The sequence below is a fragment of the Carassius carassius genome, chromosome 10, assembly GCF_963082965.1.
Source record: "Carassius carassius chromosome 10, fCarCar2.1, whole genome shotgun sequence".
Taxonomy (NCBI): domain Eukaryota; kingdom Metazoa; phylum Chordata; class Actinopteri; order Cypriniformes; family Cyprinidae; genus Carassius; species Carassius carassius.
Window position 1 is genome coordinate 8,152,847 of NC_081764.1, and position 27,998 is coordinate 8,180,844.

General features: G+C 35.7%; 2 protein-coding genes across 2 annotated transcripts; both read left to right on the plus strand.

Moving 5' to 3' along the window:
• Positions 1 to 10,801: 10,801 nt before the first annotated feature.
• LOC132151665 (ADP-ribosylation factor-like protein 8B-A) lies at positions 10,802 to 18,200 on the plus strand. Its single transcript, XM_059559954.1, has 7 exons — positions 10,802 to 11,026; positions 16,360 to 16,440; positions 16,553 to 16,626; positions 16,730 to 16,823; positions 16,910 to 16,977; positions 17,844 to 17,914; positions 18,004 to 18,200. Exons 1-7 carry the CDS (start codon positions 10,904 to 10,906, stop codon positions 18,051 to 18,053), a joined length of 561 nt encoding a protein of 186 aa, XP_059415937.1. The 5' UTR covers positions 10,802 to 10,903; the 3' UTR covers positions 18,054 to 18,200.
• A 1,227-nt stretch (positions 18,201 to 19,427) lies between these two features.
• On the plus strand, positions 19,428 to 26,730 carry LOC132151667 (ER degradation-enhancing alpha-mannosidase-like protein 1). Its single transcript, XM_059559956.1, has 12 exons — positions 19,428 to 20,011; positions 20,637 to 20,709; positions 21,457 to 21,560; positions 21,855 to 22,026; positions 22,116 to 22,299; positions 22,610 to 22,784; positions 23,143 to 23,263; positions 23,823 to 23,993; positions 24,097 to 24,170; positions 24,257 to 24,353; positions 24,518 to 24,679; positions 25,236 to 26,730. Exons 1-12 carry the CDS (start codon positions 19,548 to 19,550, stop codon positions 25,323 to 25,325), a joined length of 1,887 nt encoding a protein of 628 aa, XP_059415939.1. The 5' UTR covers positions 19,428 to 19,547; the 3' UTR covers positions 25,326 to 26,730.
• The last annotated feature ends 1,268 nt before the right edge of the window (positions 26,731 to 27,998 follow it).

Here is a 27,998-nt window from a genome sequence, read left to right on the forward strand (position 1 = left end):
AACACACTGAGGTTTCTGAGGAGGCGACAGCTTTCGGTTTAACTTTTCCATCCATTTTCCATCCACGCAGTACTCGGGTTCCCCTGAAGCTAAATGCCGTTATGCACCTTGCTGTTACAAAGCCACAAGGCTGTTAACAGTTTAGTTCAAAACTTGCATCTGCTTACTTGGTTTTGTGCTAAAGAAAAACTAGAGTTTGACTGCTTAGATAAGGCTTGTAAGCACCAACTATACCAACTATAGCCTACTGCAAGACTTATAATTATTTTTATAAATATACCATAGATGTAGGCTACCGAAGATGAATTTATTAAATTGGTTAAAAGTGATGACGTCTCGTTTTGAGTCAAAGTGCGACTAGCCCTGAACATAACTTTTTTTTGTAAAAGTCAGGGTTTGTTAACCACAAAAATCCCTGACATACCAGCACATGAATGTCATGTCAGAAGATGTTTGTATAGCTAAAAGATTCGGATATATTTTCATGTCCTCTCTTCTGTTTGAACTAGCAGCACCCTCTGCAGGGCTAAATGGCTGCAGATGTCAAGAAAAAGACGACAATAACACTAATTCCTAATCTCTTATTTTTATTTTTGTATTTTTATCTAAAATACATGTTCTGCCCAGATAACCCATGCTTGCATGACCAACAGAATATTATTTTTGCTAAGAATAAGCTGAAATTATGAATTTAGAGAATCTTTATTGATGCGCACCATTAAATTGAAACCTTGATACTACAAACAAGAAATGACAGACCCAGTCTATGACCCTTTGGCTGTTTGGAAAGGTTTTGCAAAACTTTAAACTTTCTATCAGAATGTGAATGTAGCCGTGGATCGACATGGAAGGAACATTTCAAACTAAATTCAAGAGTCAGTTTTTCTATAGTGCAACAAATGTAATAATTTGTTTGGGCTATTTTACAGGAACTTGTTAAAAATGTTTGAATTGATGCTTTTTAATGTGACTGATCTAGTGGGATAACCAAAATACATTTCATTTACAGTTTTGTTTTTAACAGTATTTTAAGTTAAATTTCTATGAATGGCTAAGTGTCGCTGTAAAATGCATATGTGAAATATTCACAAAAAACTAATCACATTAGTTGATATTTTTCATATATATATTTTTTTATTTTATTGTTTGTTTTATATCATTGTATGGTAAAGCTTGCAGCTTTTTGTTTACGTAAGAAAAAAAATTCAGTACATTTTTCATGGTTCAGTTGAACTGCTTGCAATATTTTTAGGGTTGAGTTGCATGTATAATAAATGAGTATGAATATGTAACATTAACTCTGTGGTTCACCGTCGAACCACACTGGATGTGGCATACGTTGGCTCATCAATTTTAATAGCTTATGTAAAACCGAGAAAGAAAAAAAAACAGTGTGAATGTGTCATAGTTAGTAAGCTTAAGTGACGTAAACCTCATGCAGAGCATGACATTTCACATAGAGACCACTTCAGTCAACTGCACTGAAACGGCAACAGCTCTGCTGGGTGTATCCTTTGCACACCTTGTGCACAAGATGTCTGTTCTTGCATAAAAGACATTAAATTCAGAAGTCAGTATCACTTAAATATCATGTTGATATTTTCACTTCAACCCTCATTCTCATTTGCAGATACAGATGTCTTTTGAAGGTAACACACACACACACACACACACACACACAGTATTAAAATGATTCTTACTCAGTTATAAAACATATATACACTATATGCACATTTGTGATATATGCACATTATTTCACTTCTTTCATCTTGTCCTCTCCTCTCCAGTTGCAAGATTTTGTAAATCTCTGGCTTTTTCCTCTGAAAATCAAAACAATTAAAATCACAAAAGTTCAGATGTGTATGCAACCTACAATAATGTTCATGATTTGTAAAAGATGGATGGATTTAACACTGTCAGTACAGTGACGTGACATATGAGGAATTGATATTTGTGGGTGCATGTTGGTCTTTAAATGAAAGGTCACAGCTGACTGCAAATTTGAGCACACAAAACACAAAGAGATTTTTAAGCATTCTTCAACTTTCAGTAACTAGAGATGTTCGCAGCAATAGACTTAAATTAATAGACTTAAATTTAATTATTACTATTCTTTTAATTACAGGTCAAGCAAAAGAAAATAATATAATATCATTCCACTGACATCATAGAGCAAATGACAATGGAGCAAATCAGCAGCGGTAGTTTATGGAATCCATAAAAGGTCATGCATTAGTGTTTTCCCCCTGTATTCTGTATTGACAATGTCGTTTTTCCAAGACTTAATTTTAGCAAATTCTAATTAATGTTGTTTTCTAGTATTTTTATTGACTTTGAACATGTGGCCATTAGCTATTGGTAACACTATCTAATAGCCTGTGTGGTATTTCTGACATCAGAGGAAAAGGAGGAAGAGCATATATGTTTATTTACTATAGTAAAATGGGTTGTGAATGCTATTTCACGTTCATTTTAAGTAACTTTACAAATTACAATAAAAACAAAAAACAAAACAAAAACTGTTTCCGACGGGAAAATGCACAGGCTGTCACAGATGTTGTCAACAAGAGGTAAGAGATCCTTTCTTATTCTGTGGTTCTTCCTTTTAAACTACGTACTTTAGATTACCTCGATAACGCTGGTGACCACAATGTTTTTATTACCCATAGCAGAGAATGTAGGTGGAGAGAAGTTGTCTGTCAGACAGTATTTAGATACTACTGTGCGATGCCTCTCAAAACCGGTGAAAATGGTTGTTTGCTTAGGTTTCCTAGATTCTTTAAAAAGTCAGTATTACTTTTGATGTGGTGGGCTAGTGGTTGGTGTATGTGGTACTGTGAAACTGAAGAGTTTGATTCCAGCCCATGTCATGTTTAGATTCTACTCTTCTTCTCTTTATCCATCACTTCTCATCTCTGTCACTGTCTCTGAATTTAAAAGTGCAAAAAGTCCTCAAGCAAATAGTTGTTGCTGTGTATACTTACACATTTTTGATGGGCCACAGTTGTCCCATATATCAATGAGGCACACAAACGTCCCCAACATAATCATCCTTTAATGCACGTCTGATGGGTCCTGGTCCAACTGACCCCTGACACCACTGAAGTCACTTCATCTGCCACTTACTGCTTAAACTGTAATGAGTACTTGTGTTTTTAGCTGACATTAGAAGAGAGAAGTTGTCGTTTCACCAGACTGGTACATTCCGGTTCCCTATTGGGGCGTCATGTGGTAAGATGTCACATGATTACTATCATTCATGATACAAACTGAATATGTGTATGACTGTTTTTCTTCTGTGGAACACGAGAAGATTTTCTGGAAAATGTGTCAAGGTTTTTTTGTCCATATAAAAAGGTTCCCCCAAAGAACCTTTCAGTGAACAGACATATAGGTATAAAGGTCTAAAGTATAGGTAACAAAATGCTTACTTGAAGTCTTGTCATTATAACACAATTTTAAATTGCACAGTTTGTAAAGTTTGTCAAAATGTGATTTTACATGACATGATGGTGATTTCTATGACATGATAGTCATGTATAACTGAGAATCAAAAAAACAAAACCTGTGAAAATAATTAGTGAGTCCTCTGTTACTATCTAGTAATAATATTATTAGAGGCAACTATTGTCCAAACTCCATCAATTTTGCATTTTGCATGCTGTTCTAGAATCATGGCACATGCTTTTGATGTGATTTATAGGGAATTGGTTACATTAGGTAAATACCATATTATTAAATGGGCCTGTTACAAACTGTTCAAATGCAAAACTCCAAGAGAATTGTACTGTAACTGTTTTATTGAGGTTGAGCAAAAAAACCTGTTACTAGTTTGCAAAAGTAGTTTTTTTTTTATATAATCTCAAGTATTTAAATAACAATTTGATTGACAGCAGTGGTCCAAGAGTCAAAGTTGATCAGAATGAGCATATCAATATAAAGATCCAGTGTATGTGTGAATATATGAACAGTGTGAAAAAAAAAATAATTTTATCATAGCAATTGTGTTTTTGAATCCTTTTTAACTGTTATAGTGCCACCTAAGGTCAGATCTCCTTGAAACTTTGCATACTTCTTTAGAATCATTGCATGTGCTCACCGAGTTTTGTGAAGTTTTGAGTTTTCATTTAGGATTTATAGCTTTTGGTATATTCGGCCACAACCATATTTATAAATTACCCTCTTATGGCTGTCCAAATCAACTTTTTTTGGACAGATCATTAATATTTGTCTGTGATGTGGATATTTTGAAGGGGTAAGTGAAAGAGAACTGCACAATCTGGTGGAGAAATCAAAACAAATGAACACAACTGCACACAGAAGAAATACTGCGGTACAAAATGTAATTTTTATATTTATAAAAGGACACAACAAAGAGAGTGCAGTTTTTCCCTGACAACCATGATTGAAAATGTGAAATTGATTTTATACAAGAGTTCAAAGGAGTAGTGATTATTAAGCGACTTACATTTTAGTACAATATTGTCAGTGTTGACACTTTCTGGTCCATTTGCGTAACGAAAATAGTTCCAAAGATCACAGCAGAACAGATGCACATCTATGAGCAACAAACAACGGTGGATCCTTACTGAATGATTCACGTTTTTTAATTAATAATTTGAGTCAATGATTCAGTGCTTCATTCTTGAATTAATCAGCCATCTGAACTAATCGTTTGAATGACTCACTCATTAGGACTGCTTGCCACCTACTGGCGGTGTAATTTCATATTTAAAAGTAGCTTATTGAATTATTTTCCTATTTGTATTTATAAAAAATAAAATAAAAAACTTATTTTAAACATCAAGCTCATAACATTATTTATGCTGTTGTAATTTTGCAGTCTAAATGCATTCATTCTACATTTCAGCTTCATTAAACTGTCTGTGTAACTGGATCTAAATGCCACTTCAGCTGCTTCTGTTTCTTCTGCAGGGGAAAGATTGGTTTTGTTAATACTGATTTCATTTAATTGGTAACAGGCCTATAGTGTCGTATTATATTAAATGAAATGTAGCGAATCAGCTGAAAGGTAGGAATATGAATAATTACTCATAACTAGTTATACTTAATTATAAATATTTAGAAGATCTGCTGGAAGTATTTACTTGACATCTCAGTGTCAACTAATTTCCTGGTTAAGGAAGATAACTTTGTTACTGTACAATATTACTCAGAGCATGTAGCAAAAATCTGCATGATTAGGGACTTCAGTTATGAGCAAACAATGAACAACCCTCAAGTGTGATACAAGTAAGACTTTATTCACTACCTAAACACTTAAACTAACATACACATACACCAGTGGTACCTGAAAGTCAAAATCAAGTAAAAGTACAGATACCTTACCAGAAAATGACTTTGGTAGAAGTTGAAGTTACCATTTAGAATGTTACTTGAGTAAAAGTCTTAAAGTATGTGATATTTATTGTAATTAAGTATGAAAAGTGTTTTTTTAATCTTAAACGTGCTTATGTATTGAAATTAAAATGCAAAATGGAAAAGCAGCATATATATATATATATACTCACACATACAGTATATATATATATATATATATATATATATATATATATATATATATATATATATATATATATATATATATATAAATGTTCATATACACAGCCTGAGTAGCAAGATTGTGTTCAGTTCTATTTCTTCCATTTTGAATTTTTGGGTTATGAAAGCACTTCGTCTGGTACTTTGTGTCTTTCATTCCAACATTAGAAAACATTTCTGGAATCTGCATCTGAAATAGCATTTAGATTTATAGTTTACGTATGTCATAGGGGACATGGATTCATATAAACTGCAGATACATATGCATAAAAAGGCCTAATGTTTTGTTTTTAACATAGGTTGAATACTGACATTTGAAATAGTTAAAAACATGAAAAAAGTGAAATTAAAACTGCCAGTAGGTGACAGCAAGTGAATGTTAATGAGTGAGTCATTGAGATTCAATGGATTCATTCAAACGGCTGATTCATTCAGAAACAAACCATTTGACCATGTTAATGAGTGAATCACTGAATCATTTATTCAACCGATTTGTTCATAAAGCTGATTTATTCAGTGAGTAAACACTGTCCATTGCTCAGAGATGCAAAAAAAGTGCTGTGATCTTTGATTGAAACTATTTTCATTTTAGTGAAGCGCAGCGGATCTTCTGGCCCGATGGTGGAAACGTGCTATTTCGGCCATGAGCCCGGCCCGGCCCGTTTAAAGCACTGGCCCGACAGTGGAAAAGCGGCTAGTGATCTGAAGGATGAGTGTGCTCATTCAAAGAGAGGTTTTCTTATGAACTCATTAGAGAAGAGTCCATTTTATGGACAATATGTGTCTTTCCTAAGGGGAAATTAAGTGAGTGTTGCTCTGCCCCCATTCCTTTGGGCAATAAAACTAGTGTTATCAGATTGGTTGCCATGGAAGCGGGGGCCTGGAGTCTGTGTATGTGCCAGTTTGTGTATTGGGTGAGGTCTGTCACTATATGTTAAATTTAATGAAAAATTGTGTATCTGATTGGTCCAAATGCTACAAAATTATTAATAACATTAAGGAATTTGAGATGAAAGATGACAGTCATTTTAAAGCAAAAAAGAAAGTTCTTATTATTGGCAAGAAAAACAAATCTGGAAATCGATTTAAATCAATTTTATTACGCAGTGACTGGTGGCTGGAGAGCAAAAAAGGTTAGTCAAGTTCTGTATACAGTGAATATTTGTATTATTGCAGTTAAAAATGTGTTTTTTAATGGAGTAAGGTGATAGGGGTGCTTGGTGTGTGTCAAACACTAGAAAGGGGTACACAATTCAAAAAGTTTGGGAACCACTTATCTACATTATATGAACTTTTGTGCAATGGATAGTTTCCATGGATGTTAAAGGTTCTTCATGCAACCAGATACCCATAAAGAGCCTTTATCCACCCACACACACACACACACACACACACACACACACACACACATTATTCAGTTGCAGGTAACAGAAAAGTTTAAGCTCTCACTGAGCACAGGGAAAAAACAACGGGAACACAAAAGAGAGGAAGTACAAATCAAAGTCCACATGACCAGGAAAGAGCCTTTCAGCAAGGACAAATCCTAGCGTCATCTGTGACGCAGTGGTTGGCGTGATTTTGTCAAGTAAGACATGTTCCCGGATCAACATTACAGTCCAAAAATAAAGACTTAACCCAATCCCTACCCCTGAAACTAACCCATAATTTAGTCCTAAAATCAGTGGGAAATGATAGCTGATTAACAAGGGTGTAGAAGCACCTAATTCTGATTGTAAGCCTAAAATTGACATTTCCTGAAAAGTTCTTTCTTAATTCTGATTGGTTGATTGGATTGATGTTGTACTTAGTGAAATCACGCTCACCGTGACATGAGAGCGTTGAGCGTGAAGAGAGGATCTAGGGTGATGTATACGAATCTCAACAGAAATAGAAATAGCCAGGGCAGATAGCAAGACAAATATTGTCTGGCAGGATGAGATGGAGCAGTTCAAAACAAAATAGCACTTGAAGTCTAAAAAGACACAACACGGCAAGACGAGGCAAACATGACAAGATGGTCACGAGCGAAGTGTTGCACAACAACAACGGTCTGAGAAAAGACTGAGCACGAGAGGATCTACACGCCACACTGACAGCGGAGCACATGGCGAGCTGTCAAAACAAAACCCATGTGCTCTGAGACAAGGCACACAGACACTGAGACAAAGACAACAAAACAAAACATGGCAGATCAGACCGAACTCATGACACAAGTGTGTACAGTGAAAGATGGACAAAAACAAGTTCAACTTCAAAACATATTCTCTTCTGTTTCAAAGTGGAAAGCAACTGCAAATTGGGAAATAACATGAGGGTGAGTAACTGTTGACAGAATTCTCATTTCTGGATTAACTAAGCGGCATTTATTTCTTCCTCCCCAATAAACTGCATCAAGGTACACATTTTACTTCCCTCCTTACCAAAAAAAATTCACAAAACGTATACTTCCCAAAGCAATACTTTAGAATATTCCCAGTGAAATTATGGTAAGAACCTAAACACAAGCACAGAGCAGTGTTTGCATGCTTTCACTTTGGGCACATGCCTCTGCTTGAGAGTGTGAGGAAACCAGTGACGTCACAGTAGTCGCATAAGAAGCGAGATATGCTCAATCACAGTGATACAGTGGACACTTCTAAGCTGTGGTTTACACTGCTCTGTGTTTGTGTTTGATGGATTTCGAGTCTGGCTATAAACTGTGACTGGACCACTGAGTATGAAATGTTGTAAAGCCTGCAATCCAACCCAAGCCTGTCCTTTGGGTAAGACCATATGTATTTTTATTGTCTGTTTGTGATTATTGCATGTAGAATGCAGAAATTTTGTACATATTCTTTATCTATAATTTGAGTTACAGCTTCATTAGCACACATTTATACTCAAGTTTCTATTAAACACTGTCATACCTGAGCCATCATTGATGGAACCATCTGGAAAAAGTCGATGTTTGTTACACTGAAGGAAAATGTGAAAATGTTCTAACTTTATTTGAATATGATTAATTGTATTTTACAGGTGAGTATCCCAAAGTACCATGTCCAGAGAATAACACTGAAAGTGTGTGAGAAATGTTCCACAGCTGTTTCGGCTAAGGACAAACATTTCTGCAAAGATAATCACTTATGTTTTGATGACAAATGTGTTAATTGTAAGACCAGGGAAAGATATCCATCTCCAGACAACACTTAGCCTACAATGATGATAAGGACAGCACTTGTAAATCCATTACAAAGTAAAGCTCTGTGATTCCTAGATTTCATTGTAGTTTTGAAAAAGATAATTCCTTGAGAATGTTTATTAGGTGATAACTGATTTTCTACAATTAGGTGTGTTGGTGGTGAAATCTTACCTGGAAACCAGACCCACAATGCAAGATGTGTCTCTTCTGGTTTGCACATTTTACTACTGTCATATACAACACATACTGTCATTATGGGGTTCATATGCTTGTTGACCACGAATTTCCATTCATATTCCATATTTGTAACTTAAAAATTTAACCCTATCATTTAAATAGACCCTAACAGCAATAATCATGTTTATTATACTATCTGTTCCTTATACTATTTGTATAATGTTTATAATTTATAACTATCTGTATAATGTTTTTAATTTAATGGATAAAAAAAAAAAGATATTTCCGACCCCAGTCTTTTGAATGGTAATGTTTGTATATTGAAATTTGAAATCTGAATTTTAAAATTCCTTAATATGTCCAGGCTTTCCATTACCATGGCAGTGGAAACATGTATATGGGATATATACTCAGTATAACATTTAAATGTATTGAAGAATATTTGATGATTTAGAGGAGCAATCCTAAATTAGACATGCTTTGTGTGTTATCTGACAAACACAGACCATGCTTTTCTTTTAGATTTTCTGTTTAAGAAATGCTGCAAATGATTTCCTGTTTGTTTTTTTCCACAACAAATTTCACAGTTCAACCAGTAGAGAGAGAGAGAAGACAAGAGTCACACTACTCATTCTTTCATACTGGCATTCTTTCATACTCACTGCGTTGACCTGCCTGGTTTTTATCATGCATACTGCTTTTCACATTTTCAAATAAAAGATCCTCACAAAAAGTGACATTTTCATGTTTTTCCAATTTCTAGTTATCTATATTTAAGTCTTTTATGGCAAAACTTTTTTTTTTTTAAATTAAATTCCTATGTCTGATATAATTGCATCTTTCCACAGTAAGCAAACAATGCACACAGGATGGTAGCCCTCAGATACATGCGGTTGCATGCAGTTATACAAGATGTAAAAGGAAGAGGGCTAGGAAGACCCTTGCAAGCATGCAAGCACAGCTTTCCTTGAAGTTTCTCTGTAATGTGAAGAACACTGCACAAAGGTGTCATCTCAGTTTCTAAACTGATTCATATAAGGAAGAATAAGCAGAAGGTGATGTTTATGTTTGCCATGAAATTTGCACTCTGAAGCTGATTTATGCAAGATGAGCAAAAGGAGTAAACTTCCTGTTAACTTTATATGTTACCTTGTAAGTGTAAAAACTGTTAAAAGACTGGCTTTTTTTCTACAAGAGCACAGTTTGCATTATGAAATTACGTAACGGGTGTAATTAAACATTATAAATGTAAGGTTTCACAACAGATTAACCTGGGGACATGGTTATGAATACAGAAGAAATAAGTATTAGATTATAAGATTAACAGACATATCGACCAGCCTTATTAATATGTTATGCTTCATTTATTTATTTTTTATATATTTTTTTATTATGTTCGTCTGATGTCTCTTTTGTCACATGTGAACACTTTCTATAGTCCACTTTTTATAGTCTACAGGTTATTCTGTACATATAAAATCCATCATCTGAATACTTTTGCTAAACAAAACTATTTGCCTTGTTGCATGTTAGGTTTCGACAATGCTTTTGTAAGTGTGAAATATTTTAAATATTGTCACTGGAATTTTGTGTACATCTTATTTGCAATTATTAATATTGCACTATGGTCATAATTTTATTATTGTTTATTGTACCGTTACACGTGCTGAATATATTTTAGGTTCTACATAACTTGTATAATGGGAACAACAAACTGGGACTGTAATTTAACTGTAATTTAATTCGTCTTCTTCTTCTTTTTTTTTTTTTTTTTTCAACATTAGCTTAAATGACTTTTAGCCGGTACTGCAGGCCTGCGCAAGAGTGGTGCAGCTTTAACGCATCTGAACACAAACTGCGTTCGCAAACGTTTCACAGTCATATGACAGCGGCCAGTTCCTCCCAAACACTACGTTACGATTCTAGTGGTGAAAGACATTGCAAACAACCAAAACCAAACACAGACCTGTTTAATCAATCATCAAAATGTTGGCACTCATTAACCGCCTCTTGGACTGGTTTAAGTCTCTATTCTGGAAGGAAGAAATGGAGTTAACCCTCGTCGGGCTGCAGTATTCGGGGAAAACGACGTTTGTTAACGTAATCGCGGTGAGTGTTTGCGGTTAGCATGAGCTAGTTCAACAAATCCAAGGGTCGGAATGTCAGTACAGTACACCAGGCACGTAACACGCTTGCTTACAGATGATATATAATGAAGCTAAATTTACTTAAATGCACCGTTTATGACTGGGCAAGACCTACTCAGGGGCCGCAGTTCTACGGTTTTGGGAAAGCTACGTTACCCGGCTAACATTAGCTGTTAGATGAGCACTAGTAATTTGATTGCGTAGTGGGTGGTTTGTTTTGACTTCAGTCAGTTGACAGTTGACTAAATACATATGGCAAAATGAGCTCTCCATATCACTGACTCAAAAAAATTATTGTAATGACGTCAACTCAGTTTAATAATTTGTTTTGTTGAGCTGAGTTCTAGAGAGAAATTAAAATCCAACTGCTTGTGGCAACTAAAACCTACTGGATGTATTGATTGTGTTATTTTTGCATAAAGAGTGTTTATGATCATGAAAGAGCTGAGAAGTAAAGAATAATTCACGCAGGAATGATTAGCGTGACATATTAAAAAATCATATTCAGAAATCAACATAACTTTTGAGAAACATGATGATGTAAAGTCTCCAGATGTGTCATCAAGGTAAACATGAACAAAAATGCACCTTTGAAGAAGAATGAGATTAGTCAGTGGTTGTACAGGATTTCATGTTCAAATATCCTGTTGTTCTTGTTGTTCCTTTGATGAGCTTGTTTTTGCTGTTGGGAAACTGGATGTGTGATCTTGGAAGCACTTGAGTCATCTTGCTTTTTATCTTCTCCACAACATCGGCATTCATCAATGCAGGTATCATAGATCATAAGTGAGTTATTTGCATATATACAGGCAAGGCAGTGACATGCTGCTTGATACATGCTCTGCATAAGCCTATATGTCACTAATAAGTTCCTAATAGTATGTACTGTTCATCTGTGTTGCATTGAGGTATGTTGGTGCAACTAGAGCCATGTGTCTGACTGGACCACATTTGGGGACAAAACAAAAGTATATAACCTATACTCTCAAGAAAGTAGGACTTGTTCTGCAAGATCATTCCTTACCCTGATCCTATCTAAATGAAGGGGGGAAAAACACACACACACAGAAGTGATTTTTGTACATAGAAAACTCAGTTCAACTGGTCAGGTAGTTTAGTGTAATTCATTATAATAGTATAATGAAAAAAAAAAACATTCATAAATGGTGAATAAGTCATTTGATCTGTCTTTAATCATTTTTCCATTAATGTGGACATATAATCAGTTCTTATCTCAAGTATAGTTGCAGAATTGCAGTACCTTGTTTTTTGGTGCATTTTAAAGGCGTTTTTTGTTTGGGTGCCGGTCTGATTTTGCTTTTAGTGCATTATATGGTGTAAGAGTCATTCAGCCAATTTTTTATGTCTTAATGCTGGTATTTTGCATAGATCGTGTACCTTGGATGATCAAGGCTCTTTCTATTATTACAAGTTTCTTTGAATCAATGTTGAAAACAGTTCTGCTGCCTAATTTCTTTTTGTGGAAATGGTGATGTTTAAAAAAAAAAAAAAATTGCAATGTGAAAGTAATTTATATATGCAGCATACAGTCACCATTTAAAAGTTTGTCATGGTTTGTCAATCACCTAAAACATCTGTCTTCATGTTGGAATGTTCTGTGTGTGTGTGTGTGTGTGTGTGTGTGTGTGTGTGTGTGTGTGTGTGTGTGTGTGTGTGTGAATTTAGACAATGTTGGAGTTTCTGGCATTAGTCACAAGACTCGGATGCAGTTTAATGCGGTTCTTCCTGTTCAAGTGTCATCCCCATCATGTGATTTGGTGCATGAGTACACAATATAATGTGCCGATCACAGTGTTTCAGTTACATTTCTTCTTTGTCTGCATTAGTAGAAGACTAGAATACTGTAAGGTTGAAATGTGTCTTTTAATATGGTAAACTGTGGTAAAGTGTCGCTCAAAAGACTGAGGTGTTCATTGTGCGCATTTGCCTCATATGATGTTTTGTTTGTAGTTCTGTTTTCTGTATTCACTTCCCTCAAAATTGTTGGAGAGCATGTGTGGACTTTTTTGAAAAATTTCAGAGTGTTTCTCTCCCAAAAAGGTCTAATTGACCTTTTGAGGAAGAGTTCTTTTAAGCTCAAGGTCTTTTGCATCTCTGGCATGATTGTGAATCACGAGTATGAGAGGGAAGTCCTAAAACCTGAAGCCCTTTAATAAGCAGTGGCATACATATCATGTGACTACATAAGTCAGATTCATCACCTAAACTTCATGAATCTTTGCATTTTGCATCATGTCATATGAATATTCATTGGTTGGGAACATTTCCCTTGGATGTTTGATATTGTTTGGTTCATCTGAAGAGGATTTTGATGTGGAGACCAATTCATTGAATTGATGTTAATGTTGAGTAGGTTCAAACACGATTCATAATGTTGAGTAGGTTCATTCATGAATCATTTCACTTTTTTTTTTTTTTTTTTTTTTTTTTTACAAAATGAGGTTTAAGACAAATTCAAAATTAAATGTGTCCTTTTATTATTCCTTGGACAAAATGCTGCATGTTTCTTTGTGAAATTGAAATATAATACTAATAATAATATACTAATATAGCACTTGCATATTATTGCTCTTTTGTTGGTTTTGATTGCTTCTATTGTCGTCATTTTTAAGTCGCTTAAGTTGATAACTGCGTCTGTTAAATAATAATATTGTAATATAATGTAAATAACAAAACTAAATTGAAATTTTAAAACAAGCCACAAATCAAATAAAAAATAACACAAATAAAAAAAATCTCTTCTTATAAACAAAATAAGGCTTTGTCTGTGCTCTTTCCATTTAAAATGTATTTAGACATAATGCAGTATTTTTTTTATATATATAGACATTTATTTCCTTGCGTTAACAATTTAAATTTGTTGCATTATTTTGCTCTTTGTGCCCTCCTGTGGCCTCGGGGAATATATATATTTGTTGTTTGTCTCAATAAATTGGGTTAATTTAAAAATACAGTAGTTAAAAAAAATTCTATTGCTCTTTGTTTTACAAAATGTTATAAATGTTTTTAATAATTATCGATACCAAATGATATGAAACATTTCAGCTATATCGCTCCCAGCTCTATTGCAGATGGTATGTTTTTTTTAAAACATCACGGAGCAGTACAGTTATAGTGCCACTCGACGGACAATTCAAGTCAGAACTGCGGTGACGTGTACAAAACCAATGTCATATAAAACAAACCATATTGTACGTTCGTTCATCTGTTCCGGGGGGCCACTCAGTGGACATTTCACACCATATATGTCACGAAACGTAGATGGCGCTATGTATTTCATGTCTTCCAAAATAAGTTCCCACAGGTAAATTTTTTGTCATGAGACTGGGCTCGTAAAAGAACACATTTCAGATTATAGGATTCCATTAAATATGATACTGCATTTTCTGATCAAATGTTGAAGTGTTGTTACTAGACATGGAAAAGCAGACAGAGGGACTTTCCCTCTTCAAGGCAGACCACCTCCATTCTGAATCACTGAAGGAGGTTTAAACGTTTTTTATTTTTTATTTATAGTATTAAATATTAATTCCTGATTATTTAGAAGTATAATTGTAGTTATTTTTTGATAGTAAGACAGTAAGGTATAGAAAAAACTGTACAGATTTACAAAAATATATTTATTTGCTTATTTTGTGTTTTCTGACCAGACCTACAGGTGAATTTGTTTGATGCATCATTTAATGAATTGCTGGCTCACAGCTTCCAGGAGAATAGTTTTTGCTGTCTTGACTCCAATATTTCTTTATAGACTCTTGCTGTGTAATCATTTCAGCACCTCTGGTGGAAATTGCATCGTTCTGAGGTGACCATGTGTGAACTGATGTCTCATTAATTGTTCAATTGGAGCTACAAGTGCAATAATGTTTTCAACGCAAGAGATGCGGGAGCTTCTGTCCTGCTCTTTTAGCACCTGGTGCTTAAACTCTGTCAGAATATCTTGTTGAAGAATCTTTGATCTTTACCCAGTTCTGTCTGGATCTCTCGGAGTAATAATGGCTGATAGTATGAAGGAACTAGGTGTCTTTCTCCTTGTTTTCAGACAGCCTGAGTTAGTGTGCTGACTCAGTATCTCTTTGTTAACTTTTAGCTGAAAGAGCCATGTAGCCAGAGATTTTGACACCACAATCCTTAGCAATTTTTTGTGCAGTGTACTGCAGGGCAACATGCATATTCTGTTCAGTGATTTTCCACTTAGTAAACCTGCTGTTAAGCACTTTGAATTCACTGAGAAGAAAGATTCAGTTTTTTTAATTTGCTTGATTGGGTGACAGAATTCCTTATTTAAAAATGAAGAACATTTTTCATTGCAGTTATTTACATTGTATAAAAACAATGTCGGCGTCAAAACCTCTCATTTACTTTGAACAGAGTGACGTCAAGCATTGCGGCAAAAGTAGAAAATTTTTCAAGTGCCAACACAGGCATCAGCCAATCAGATCACCTTATGCAAATACCTTGGTGTAGATGCTAGCCAATCACGTTCGTACAACACCAGAAAACTAATGTGATTGGCTATTGTCACTATGATCGTTGCGTCAGCACCAAGCTTCATAAACGCCCTCCATCAAGCATAAACGCCGATGCCCTGTGTGAATATACCGTGGATTTTTACTTATTTTAGATTGTGATTGATGGTTGCCAATTTGCCTCAGCATGAGAAAATCAAGGTGCACATCATTTCTTTTTTGCCTGTGTGAAGTATGCAAAACAATAACAAAACAAAACTCATAAAGCTTGTTTTGTGCACCTGCCAAAAAAAATAAATAAAAATGTACTTAATATACTATTTGATAGCTTGTGGGAGAAATCTTATCTCACTGTGAGTAGTTTTTTAGCATGGTATCAGTAAGCATCATGATATATCTTGTCTGTGCAAATTATTCAATGTTGGCATAATTTTTATTTTCAGGGAGCTGTAGTTAATAGGTGTATTAGGTAATAAAACCTTTACTGGGCAGAAGAGTTGAGTGGCAGTGACCTGACTTCGAGGTTTTCGGTATTAGTACAGTAGGTGGCAATATACCACGCAGAATTTCTTTAGGCTTGAGGTATTTGTGTTTAAATTTTCATTATGAATCATAGATCAAATAAATGTTTCTGATGGGAGGCTCTTAACTACCGATGAGTCCAGGCCTACGCTTACAGAAACAGGAAAAGAAATTGGGCGTCAAAACCAACAAAACAACTGTAATTTAGGTGAAATAATGAAAGCAATTGACCACAAATCCAACTCCATGAGTTAATATCCGCTTTGTTTCTTCTCCCCCTCAGTCAGGCCAGTTCAGCGAAGACATGATTCCAACGGTCGGGTTCAACATGAGGAAGGTCACAAAAGGCAACGTCACCATCAAGGTTTGGTCTTAATCATTAATCTTCGCTTCTTGGGATTCACGAGAAATATAAGGTGCAAGATTAATTGTAAATAATACATACTGAAGCTAACATGGGTCTGATTATTGTGCAGATCTGGGATATAGGAGGTCAGCCGAGGTTCAGGAGCATGTGGGAGCGATACTGTCGTGGAGTGAATGCAGTAGTGTAAGTATCTATCCATCCGTCTTAAATGAGGGAAAGAGGCAAGTATGCTCAATTATTAAGTAATAAAATGTGCATCCTTTCATTTCTCCATTTTTTCTCAAAGGTACATGGTGGATGCAGCAGACCTGGAGAAGGTTGAAGCTTCCAGAAACGAGCTGCACAATCTTTTAGACAAGTCACAGTTACAAGGAATCCCCGTAAGGACATTGTCTTTGTTTTTACAGTGTATCATTGCTCAGACATCTTCATTGCATCAGTTCTTATGAATGTCTTTATGTTTTAGGTGTTGGTGCTTGGGAATAAGAGAGATCTACCTAATGCATTGGATGAGAAACAGCTAATTGAAAAAATGTAAGGAGCTGCGTGTGATACACTACACATGCATTAGATGTTTCCCAGTTGGCTTTTTGAATTAAAGTAATAAAAATGGAACATATTTACTTAAATAGATTTATGCACACTATTTACATTAGAAAAAAAAAAAAATCATAGATAATTAATTTTATTTTCAGCTAATGTCATCGTGGTCACGTGGGTGGGGAAATAAATTGTTAACCAATACAGTTTTTTATACTAATCAATAACTGGTCCTTTTTCATGCATATTCTTGAATTTAAAGGTAAGGTTGGACATTCATTACTAAAGATGCACATTAAGTGCTACTGGAGTGAAGACTGCTTTTACAGTCTCTGATCACATTCTGCCAAATCATATGATGCTTTTAAGATTACCTTGCCATAACAGAAAACTGTTATGCTAATTGCTAATTGCATTACTGTCTCTGGTCATCTCAGTTTATTTATGTTTATCTTCATTTTAAATAAATGCTCTGTAAAAATCAGTTTCAGTTCTCTATCGAGTATAATAATCGCATACATTTTATTCACACAATGTCACAACATTTTGTGATTTTCTTTTCATGTTTTCATTGAATTGTGTGAGAATGAGATTGATGAGAAATGAGACTCACAATGTCTAGACCGGATTTTAACCACCGTTAGGGATGAAAAGACAAGGTTGTGTGATTTGGGGGTCTCATGTTGTTGCAAGAATTACTGCCATCTATTGGCTAAGAGTTGTATGTGCTTCATTATTTCCTGTGAGCTCTTGTTGCAGCACTCTGTTAAAAGTTTATCCTTAAATAACTATTTGACTTGAAATTAAACCATACCATATAAATCGTTTTATTTATCCTGTCTCCCGTGCTATTTCTTTAGGAACTTGTCTGCTATTCAAGACCGGGAGATCTGCTGCTACTCTATTTCCTGCAAAGAGAAAGATAACATTGGTAAGTAATGAGGATGAGTTGTTTTGCCTGCTATATCATGTTGCTAATCTTTACTTTAATGACACTGTTATGTCCCCTGAACCTCACAGACATTACACTTCAATGGCTAATCCAGCACTCAAAGTCAAGAAGAAGCTGAAAGTGTCTTCAGAGGGCCCACGTTTATCCGCTGCCATGTTACTCTCACACCACATCCTGCTCACTTTGTGAAACTGTACAGTTCTCCGTACTACCCCCCTCACACTACCCTGCTTGTCTGTTCCCATAATTCTTCACAAGCTCCTTTTCCTCAGCAGAACATCAGCAGAAGAGTTCCTCCACCTCTTACAGCCTGCTGTCAGATGAACATTATGGATTCATGGTTTTGCAAATCCCAGTAGCTCCAGTGATCTCCACTTGGGGTTTCCTAAACAAATCTATTTAAAGCAAAAAAAAATCAAACTTTAATATCGTGTTCTGCCTTTTTCCTCCAGTCTGTCAGGCTATCCTCCTAAGAGCATGTAATATCATTTGGACTGTTGCTTTTATTCCCACCCCCTCCCCCAAACTGTCTATTGAGCAATCTGTAATATTTAAATATGAGGAGCAGTCCAGTAAATAAACAGTTCAAATTATGATTCAGAAAGATTTTTACAGAAGTGAGTGTAATTATATTTGAGAGGATGAATGTTTTGCTGGTAAAGGTTTTCATTTACCTCGATGAAGTCTTTGTACCCTGTTGATGAGCTGAGAGAGAGTAGATAGGTTAAGTTAAAGTGCCTTGTGCAGTGTATCTGTCCCTCAAGATAAACAGTATACTGGGTGTGCATGCCTGGAACTTGATTGGATAAAGACAGCTTACTTTGAACTGCAAGAACTGAAGGCATGCTTTTTAAGGTAGATTATTGTGCTGTTGTCATTATCAATTAAATATTTGTGAAAAGAGGCAAATGTTGCAAACCCCACTATTGTCAATGCACTTTTGTAAATATAATGAACCAATAAACAGATTGTCAACATGTAGGAGGAAACTTGCATTGTTGTGGTTGATTTTTTTTTTTTTAAGTCATGGTGAATCAAGTATGAAAAAGCTATACATACATATGCTATCTCAAGTTTTCACATTCCAAGTTTGAAAGGTACATCTTTTTTTCTTTTTCTTTTTTCAAGCACATACTGCTAATTAAATCTAAAAACTAAAAAAAAATCTAAAAATGTTAAAACCAACCTACGTATTTCTAACAGTTTTGGTTTAAAAAATTTAATTTGTTAAAAAAAAATGTAACTACTAAAAACAATGAATGTGGTATTTGTAACTGTACTGTAGAAATAGTAACAACTAAAAAGATAAGACTACATTTTCACATCAGACGTGATTTTCTCATTGGCTTAGAAATGCAGGGATGCTTTTAGTTGAGCTGCCACGACATTTCCGCTGCTTACTTGTGTGATCGGCGTCTTCATGAACCATTTGCTCTCTCCGTCATGACGTTACCGGCGACTGGCCAATCGGCGTTGAAGATCAGGGAGGGGCTGGTTTGTTGACAGGAAGTGCGTGAGAACTGAAAGCAGGAGGGTAACTGTTGACTTTTGCACTTCGATAAGTCGCGAAGTCGAAGTGAATAATGACTTTTAAGGCCGACAGCAGGCAAAGATGCAATGGAAGTCAATAGTCGTGGGTCTTCTCGTTTTGAGGGTGCTGCTGAATTTCGCGGTGTGGTTAGTTTTTGGACTGGGACCCAGCTGGGGTTTTGACTTCCCCATCAAATTCACGTTCAACTTGCATAAGATTGAACTTCTCAAGGATGGCGACGGAGCCACCGTCAAAACTAACGCCTGGTCACAGCACATGTACGATAACAGAGAGCCCCAAGCAGATACCTGCTCCAAGATTAGTGGGAATTCACCGAAGGAGTCCTACCTCAGCTTCTTTCAGGAGGGCAGAGATGAATATGACAGAAAGTATGGCTCCTTTCCTGACGCGCTGAAAGTCAAGATGAGGGGAATGGCGCGAGACATGTTTTATTTCGGATATGATAACTACATGAAATTTGCCTTTCCAGAGGATGAACTGAACCCTATAGCTTGTGAAGGTCGAGGGCCTGACGTGCTCAACCCGTAAGTTACGGACTAATCCATAGCACCCTTCAAAACAGCCACCTTGGTCCTGCGTAATGTTATTATCCTTGCTCTTAGGTCTTTTGACTGCTATAAGCTTTAGTATATACTCGAGAAGAACTAACTGAGATCTGAATGTGAAGGGAAACAAATAATTTAATATGGATATATTCATCTACACTTTAACTCTCTATTTCCTTCTTCATACTTATCGTTACATTGTTCTGATAAAGAAGAGCCCTGAATGGGAGTGACATTCCTAATTCACAAAAATGTGGCTCATCAAGCTTTTTTTCCTTTAGTCTTTTTATAACAGAAGTGTAGCAATTCAATTTAATATAAAACACACACACACACACACACACACACACACACACACACACACACACACACACACTTTTCATGTGTAGCACTTTTCATAGTGATTTCTAAGATTTTACAAATCATGCAGTTAATGTCACATGTATTTAAGCAGAACAAATAACAAGTTGCAACTTTCCAAATCAGCTATGAATATGAGATTAAATGTCTGTTATATCCAGCACCTCATATTTTCTGGATTTATTATAACCCAATGTATTTGAATAATGAACCTAAGATACATTTTCTTGTGTGTTTCTCCTAGATCAAATATCAACATCAACGATGTCCTTGGAAACTACTCTTTGACCCTCATTGATGCTCTTGATACGCTGTTGGTAAGTCAGCCTATTGTACAGATGGCTTGAGTTTAACTTTATATATGAAATTGTTAGATCATTTTAATAATGGGATACGCTTTTTAGTTTTAAAGTAATGTTTGGTGCTTTTATACTGTCAGTAAAAGGATGCTTTAGTTTTAGTAATTTTGTCTAAGCTGCAACAAAATTCAACTGAACTGCTTAATATCGTAATCCTCTAAAAATAATAATTATAATAAAAATAACTAAGATGTTCAGTTTATAGTCCTAAATATCCAGAACAGAATTGCCATTTTCAAGCCACATACTGTATTTTCTCCTTTTGGTTTTAAAACTGCTGGTTTATGATTTATGAGTAAAGGTCTGTGGTTTATTTTACTGGAAGAGACTTTCACATTTTGTTCTAAAACATAAATTACATGGTCATGTTTCGAAACTGTTGCTAAAAATCTTTCTGCTCATGTTTCATGAATAAGGCCCATTCTGTCTCCTTCACTACAAGACAAGAGAGAAAAGGAGTAGCTATTTTCATAAGTGTGTCCCAGTAAACAACCTTGAATTTATCTGAGCTTACGATTAACTTTCAGTTATCTAGTTAAAAAAAAAAAAAGATATGGCCTCACCTGAACAAACTATGCATCTTGTTCCAGGACTATTAATTGCAAATAATCTCAGGAATTTTTCACTTCTGTGTCACCTCAGCAGAACTCAGTAGTCCCACATGTACATTAATGCACTATATACTTTTGTTGTCCATCCCTGCAGGTTCTTGGAAATGTGACCGAGTTCCATCGAGCTGTAAAGCTTGTGATTGACACTGTCTCTTTTGACAAGGACTCCACTGTTCAAGTCTTTGAAGCCAACATTAGGTGCAGTAATTCCCTTTAATGGATCTTTTTAAGTGAGTCTGTTTAGTGGTTTGTATCATGAGAGTGAACAAATGGTGACATAATTGTCATTGAGTTAAACTTTTTATAAGACGATGTTAGATATCGTTAATTATTGAATAAGCTTTTTTTGTTTTAAAGTGATTTTTTTGGAGCTTTCCTGTAGAATAATGATTATGCTGATCTGCTACTATTGCTATACTATTGCTACTAATTTACTATTATTAAATGTTTTCAATACAGGATCTGTGTTGTTAACTCGTTTTCCCTTTTCAGAATTCTTGGCAGTTTGATCTCGGCCCATATTCTTCTGACTGATCCATGGCACCCATTTGGGGACATAACACTGAAAGACTATGATAATGAGCTGCTGCACCTGGCACATGACCTGGCGGTTCGACTACTACCTGCCTTTGAGAACACTAGCACAGGCATCCCCTATCCCAGGGTCAGGCCAACTTACATAGTACTATTTAAGAGAGATGGTGCCTCGTTTTTGTTGCATTTGATATTGGTGTCCTACCATTTTTTCTGCAGGTGAATTTAAAGAAAGGCGTCCCTCCTGACAGCATTAATGAGACCTGTACAGCAGGGGCGGGCTCTCTGCTCGTGGAGTTTGGCATTCTGAGCCGTCTGATTGGCGACTCTACATTTGAGTGGGTTGCCCGGCGGGCTGTTAAAGCTCTTTGGAACTTGAGAAGCAATGAAACTGGGCTTTTAGGTAAGTGGTTGCATTTTTGGTCTGTTTTAGTCCTTACTTAAAGGGATGGTTCACCTCAAAATTCTGTCATTAATTACCTACCCCTCATGTCTTTCCAAACCTGTAAGACCTTTGTTCATCTTCAGAACAGAAATGAAGATATTTTTGATGAAATCCAAGAGTTTTCTGACCCTGCATAGACAGCAACACAACTACCCTTTAAAGAGTTACTTGACTTGATCTTTTTTCTTTTGTTTTGAATCCAGTGTCTTTTACTTGTGATCACATTGCTTTTGTCTGACCAGTGATGATTCTCTTGTCCATCTTCCAGGGAATGTGGTGAACATTCAGACTGGTCAGTGGGTGGGGAGGCAGAGTGGTCTTGGTGCAGGCATGGACTCGTTTTATGAGTACCTCCTCAAGGCCTACATCTTGTTTGGAGAGAAAGAAGACTACAGGATGTTCTCTGCTGCTTACGAGAGCATTCAGAGCCACCTGAGAAGAGGGTGAATATAACGTGTGCATGTGTGACCACAGCTTCTTGTGGCTGCAGTTTGAGCTTCAAAAGGAGTTTGCATTTGGGTTTCTAACTACCTACAGATAAAGTGTGTCACTTGGGATCTGTGGTTAAGTGTGACATGGTTTACAGTCAATGAATGTACTGCTTGCAAATTAATTTATTATAAGCGTAATTGGATATTTAAGATTGTTATTTATTATCTGTAACTGCATGTATATGCAGAAGTTAGTCGACACTTTAATCTCACACCTCAGGGTGTGCATTCATGAATTCTTTTTAAATCGTTATAATGTTTTTGTTGGTCTAAGTGTACACTTTTTTTTTTTTTTTTTTACTATTTACAGAAGAGAGGCATGTAATGAAGGAGAGGGCGACCCACCACTTTATGTGAATGTAAACATGTTTAATGGACAGATCATGAACACATGGATTGACTCTCTGCAGGCATTCTTCCCTGGACTGCAGGTATGACTCTGTGTATTAAGTGACTTTTGCATCTCTCACTCAATTTCTCAATTGTGTTTATATAATTTAATAGTATAATAAAGCCTGTTCAGAAGTTTGGGGTCATTACTTTTTTTTTTAGGAAATTAATATAGCAAGGATCCATTAAACTTTGAGCAAGGAAGCATATTTTGCTATACTTATTTAAAACAAAACATATTTTAACTATACTTGTTTCATTCAGTACTGAAAACCATCTGAAAATATTTCTGTGTAATTATACAATTTTGGTTTTGTTTTCTAAATAAGAGCTTTTTAAAGCAACCTGACAAGGCTCTGTTTCGGTTCTGCCTATGTAGAACAGAGTATTTGAATTAATAGTAAACATGAACTTGTTGTAGTGTGATTCCGTTATACAAGTATACACAGTATACAGAGCTTTTTTAACCTTGTGCGTCCTGACATACCCTAGTACAAGACTGGACTTTGGATTGTTGAACTAAAACGAGACCTGCTGATAGCCCTTTTCCATTCAGTTCATTTGGGCTCTAACCAGACACACACTTCTCTGTCTGTTCAGGTTTTGAATGGAGATGTTGAAAATGCCATTTGCCTTCATGCCTTCTACTATGCAATTTGGAAACGTTTTGGCGCTCTTCCGGAAAGATACAACTGGCAGCTTCAGGCCCCAGATGTTCTCTTCTACCCTTTAAGACCAGAACTAGTAGAATCCACATACCTACTCTATCAGGTACAACCTGTATTTTATTATTATTATAATTTTTTTTTTTTATAACCAATTTTTTTAACTTTACAGTTACTGTATAATTAACCATAAACTTGACTTTCTGCAGGCAACCAAGAATCCTTTTTATCTTCATGTTGGGATGGACATTCTTGAAAGCCTTGAACAAAATACCAAAGTCAGGTATATGGTTTAGAATGCTAGGAAGTGGTTTGATTGGGATGCTAGCTTTTTCTCAGGACATTTTTTTTTGTTTATATGCTTCTCAGGTGTGGTTATGCCACTCTCCATCATGTGGTGGATAAGTCCAAAGAAGATCGCATGGAAAGTTTCTTCCTCAGCGAAACGTGCAAATACCTTTATCTGGTTAGTTGTGTCTGCTGTTCTTGCTTCTTGCATCTAGTCTTTTTTAACCATACTTTTATTTGAAAAACTACAAACATTTTTAGCCAAGTTTATCAGTCAAACATTTTCAAGTTTCATGCAGCTGACATGTCCATCACTGATTGCGATTGTACAACCTTTAACAGCTCTTTGATGAAGACAACCCACTGCACAAGTCTGAGAGTAAGTACATCTTCACTACAGAAGGCCACATAGTGCCAATAGATCAGCGCTTCAGGGAGAAAAGTTGGGAAGACCAATTCCCGTGTGAAGAGCCTAACAAAGAGCCCCCAGCCAACATTAGCAACGTAAGAAATTGATTTAATACACCGTATCGGTCCTTCCTCTTATGAATATAAATAGTGGTGTTGATCTTAATAAACGAAACCAGTTTCACTGTCTTTTACTAAAATTTGTTTGGGGTAAGGTTTTTTTTTTTTTTTTTTCAAGTCAGCTTATCCCGTCAATTATATGCTCTTTCAAAACTTGCCCTTTAATGATATTTGCTTAAATGCTGCTTTCTCATGCTACAGTCAGAAAACAACAGTGCATGGACATGAATGACAATGATTCACTTACAACAGTATTTCACGACTGCTCTGATAGTGAAATTGTTTATATATATATCACGATTAATTGATTTGACACTCTTTAATATAAATGTTTTTTTTTTTTTTTTTTTTTTTTATATAATTATCAGCTATTCCCAGCTTTTTTGTTTCTTGATCATTTAAACATAAAACCGCTAAAACATAATTTACAATATACTTACAGTGTTTAAAGTAGTATTTTGTCAGGGACATGACAATAGATCTTGAAAGTGGTCATAGAAATAAGAATGACTTATTTTCATCTGTCTAATAGTGTGAAAGGATTCCTGAAGAGCGACGTTACGGCCTTCCACTAAAGAGCATATACATGAGGCAAATAGACCACATGGTGGGGCTGTCCTGACATCAGTACTGTCCCTGGACATCTCAACATACATAAACCCCCTGGAGGGGTTCAGTAACTCTCCAATCAGAGAACTTTTCAGTCTCTTTTTGCAAATGAAGTGGCAAGATATTCGGTCAACAAATCAACCAGTACCAGTTGTTTTTTATTTTCATGAAAGTATTCTTCTGTGGTCATATAGTGTCTAAATTTGGACCAGGTGTCAGGGTTTGGCTACATATTAAGATCCAGCCAGCAAAGTTCCACAGCATAACAGAAACACATTCAGGACAGTTTGGCTCTTCAGAATCCTAAATTCATTGAAAAACTGCTTTTGATTCTTTGGGCTGATCGATTTCTGTATTGTGCAATCACAGTGTTTTCACACACTGTTACATGTTTTCTTCAGTGCCATGTGTAATGAAACTTGATCTAGTATTATAAAGGGCTGTAATGGGTTGAGATGGTTTGCATGTTTCAGATTTTCTTCTCAAGGAACAAACTCAAATAAGCTTTATATTTCAAAAATGTTATTTTTTTTTATCCACCTTTCAGGAACACACAACAGATGGGCTTCATTTAATACAAATCAAACTGCATTCTGAAAAAAATAATAACTTTGCAATATGATGCATTCTTTTTTTTCATACTTTGTGCCTTGGTTTGCAAGGTGTAGCCATTCTGTTTTTCGGCTGTCAGTCTATTGTGGTAATACCGGAAAGGTTTTGTTATGTAGCGTACATGTTTGAGGTTAGTTTGTAGTTATTTTGACAGAGCAAACCTCATAATTTGGTACACTTTACACAGTAGGTCGAGGAAGTGCTGTAGATTCTCTCTCAATAAGGTCTGGACATCTAGTAATTGGTCTGCACTCCTGTATTTTATATGTAAACAAACATGCATATTAACAGTGAAATACATTGAGAATGTGACATTTATTGGACCAAATATCACATTTAACAAATAAGCGTGCCTTTAACAAATCTCATTTTTATTTTTCTTCAGTCCTCAGGATCAATAGTATGCCATAATGCATTCACTCAGAGGTGATATGCATGTGCTGTGTAAGTAATGTTGTTAACTCTTTTAATGCTTGCATGTTGGTGCAAATGTTCTTCGAACAAAAGTCAGAAATAAGGGATTCTGAGAATAATCAGTATGCTTATAAGAGAAGAATTAATTTCTTTGATATTACAGATTATGATTTCCTTGGGGCACATACAGAGGATACACTCAGTAAATAGGGGTTTATATTTATTCAGATTTGTTTTTATCAGATTCAAGTATTCTAATTAAAGTTGATTAGATTAATGCTGATCTACTTTGATGATTTCATTGTGATTTAACGTTTAGTCCAACGAGACAAAGGTGGATGTCTACACTGTGTATTTGATCAAATCAAAATTAAAACCATGACTTTGCAAAACTGTTTAACAATCTACCTTGATGGAGCACAAAATACATTATTTTTCACATCAGTGAGTGGTACACTCAGGTCTTGATATTCTTAAGGAAATGTTCTGGGTTAAACAGTTTGACCTGTATAAGTACTGTAGCATCTCTGGCTTACAATCAGTAATCACAGAAAATAATGTCAAAGTTATTTTCTATGATCAATAAGGCTGAAGCTAAACCTTTAGAAATTAATAAACCTGGATATACTGGTGTTAAGAAGGCTTTAATTTTGTAGGTTTGTCTGTGTGTGTGTGTGTGTTTTATAATATACAAATGATACAAATATTCATAAAATGATTCATTAAAATCTAAAAATTCTATTTTCATATATTTTATTCTCATATATTATGTAAGTAGGCTATATATTACAACCCGAATTCTGGAAAAGTTGGGACGTTTTTTAAATTTTAATAAAATGAAAACTAAAATACTTTCAAATCACATGAGCCAATATTTTATTCACAAAAGAACATAGATAACATAGCAAATGTTTAAACTGAGAAAGTTTACAATTTTATGCACAAAATGAGCTCATTTCAATTTTGATTTCTGCTACAGGTCTCAAAATAGTTGGGACGGGGCATGTTAGCCATGGTGTAGCATCTCCTTTTCTTTTCAAAACAGTTTGAAGACGTCTGGGCATTGAGGCTATGAGTTGCTGGAGTTTTGCTGTTGGAATTTGGTCCCATTCTTGCCTTATATAGATTTCCAGCTGCTGAAGAGTTGGTGGTCGTCTTTGACGTATTTTTCGTTTAATGATGCGCCAAATGTTCTCTATAAACATAAACATAAAAATAAAGATCTGGACTGCAGGCAGGCCAGGTTAGCACCCGGACTCTTCTACGACGAAGCCATGCTGTTGTTATAGCTGCAGTATGTGGTTTTGCATTGTCCTGCTGAAATAAACAAGGCCTTCCCTGAAATAGACGTTGTTTGGAGGGAATCATATGTTGCTCTAAAACCTTTATATACCTTTCAGCATTCACAGAGCCTTCCAAAACATGCAAGCTGCCCATACCGTATGCACTTATGCACCCCCATACCATCAGAGATGCTGGCTTTTGAACTGAACGCTGATAACATGCTGGAAGGTCTCCCTCCTCTTTAGCCCGGAGGACACGGCGTCCGTGATTTCCAACAAGAATGTCAAATTTGGACTCGTCTGACCATAAAACACTATTCCACTTTGAAATAGTCCATTTTAAATGAGCCTTGGCCCACAGGACACGACGGCGCTTC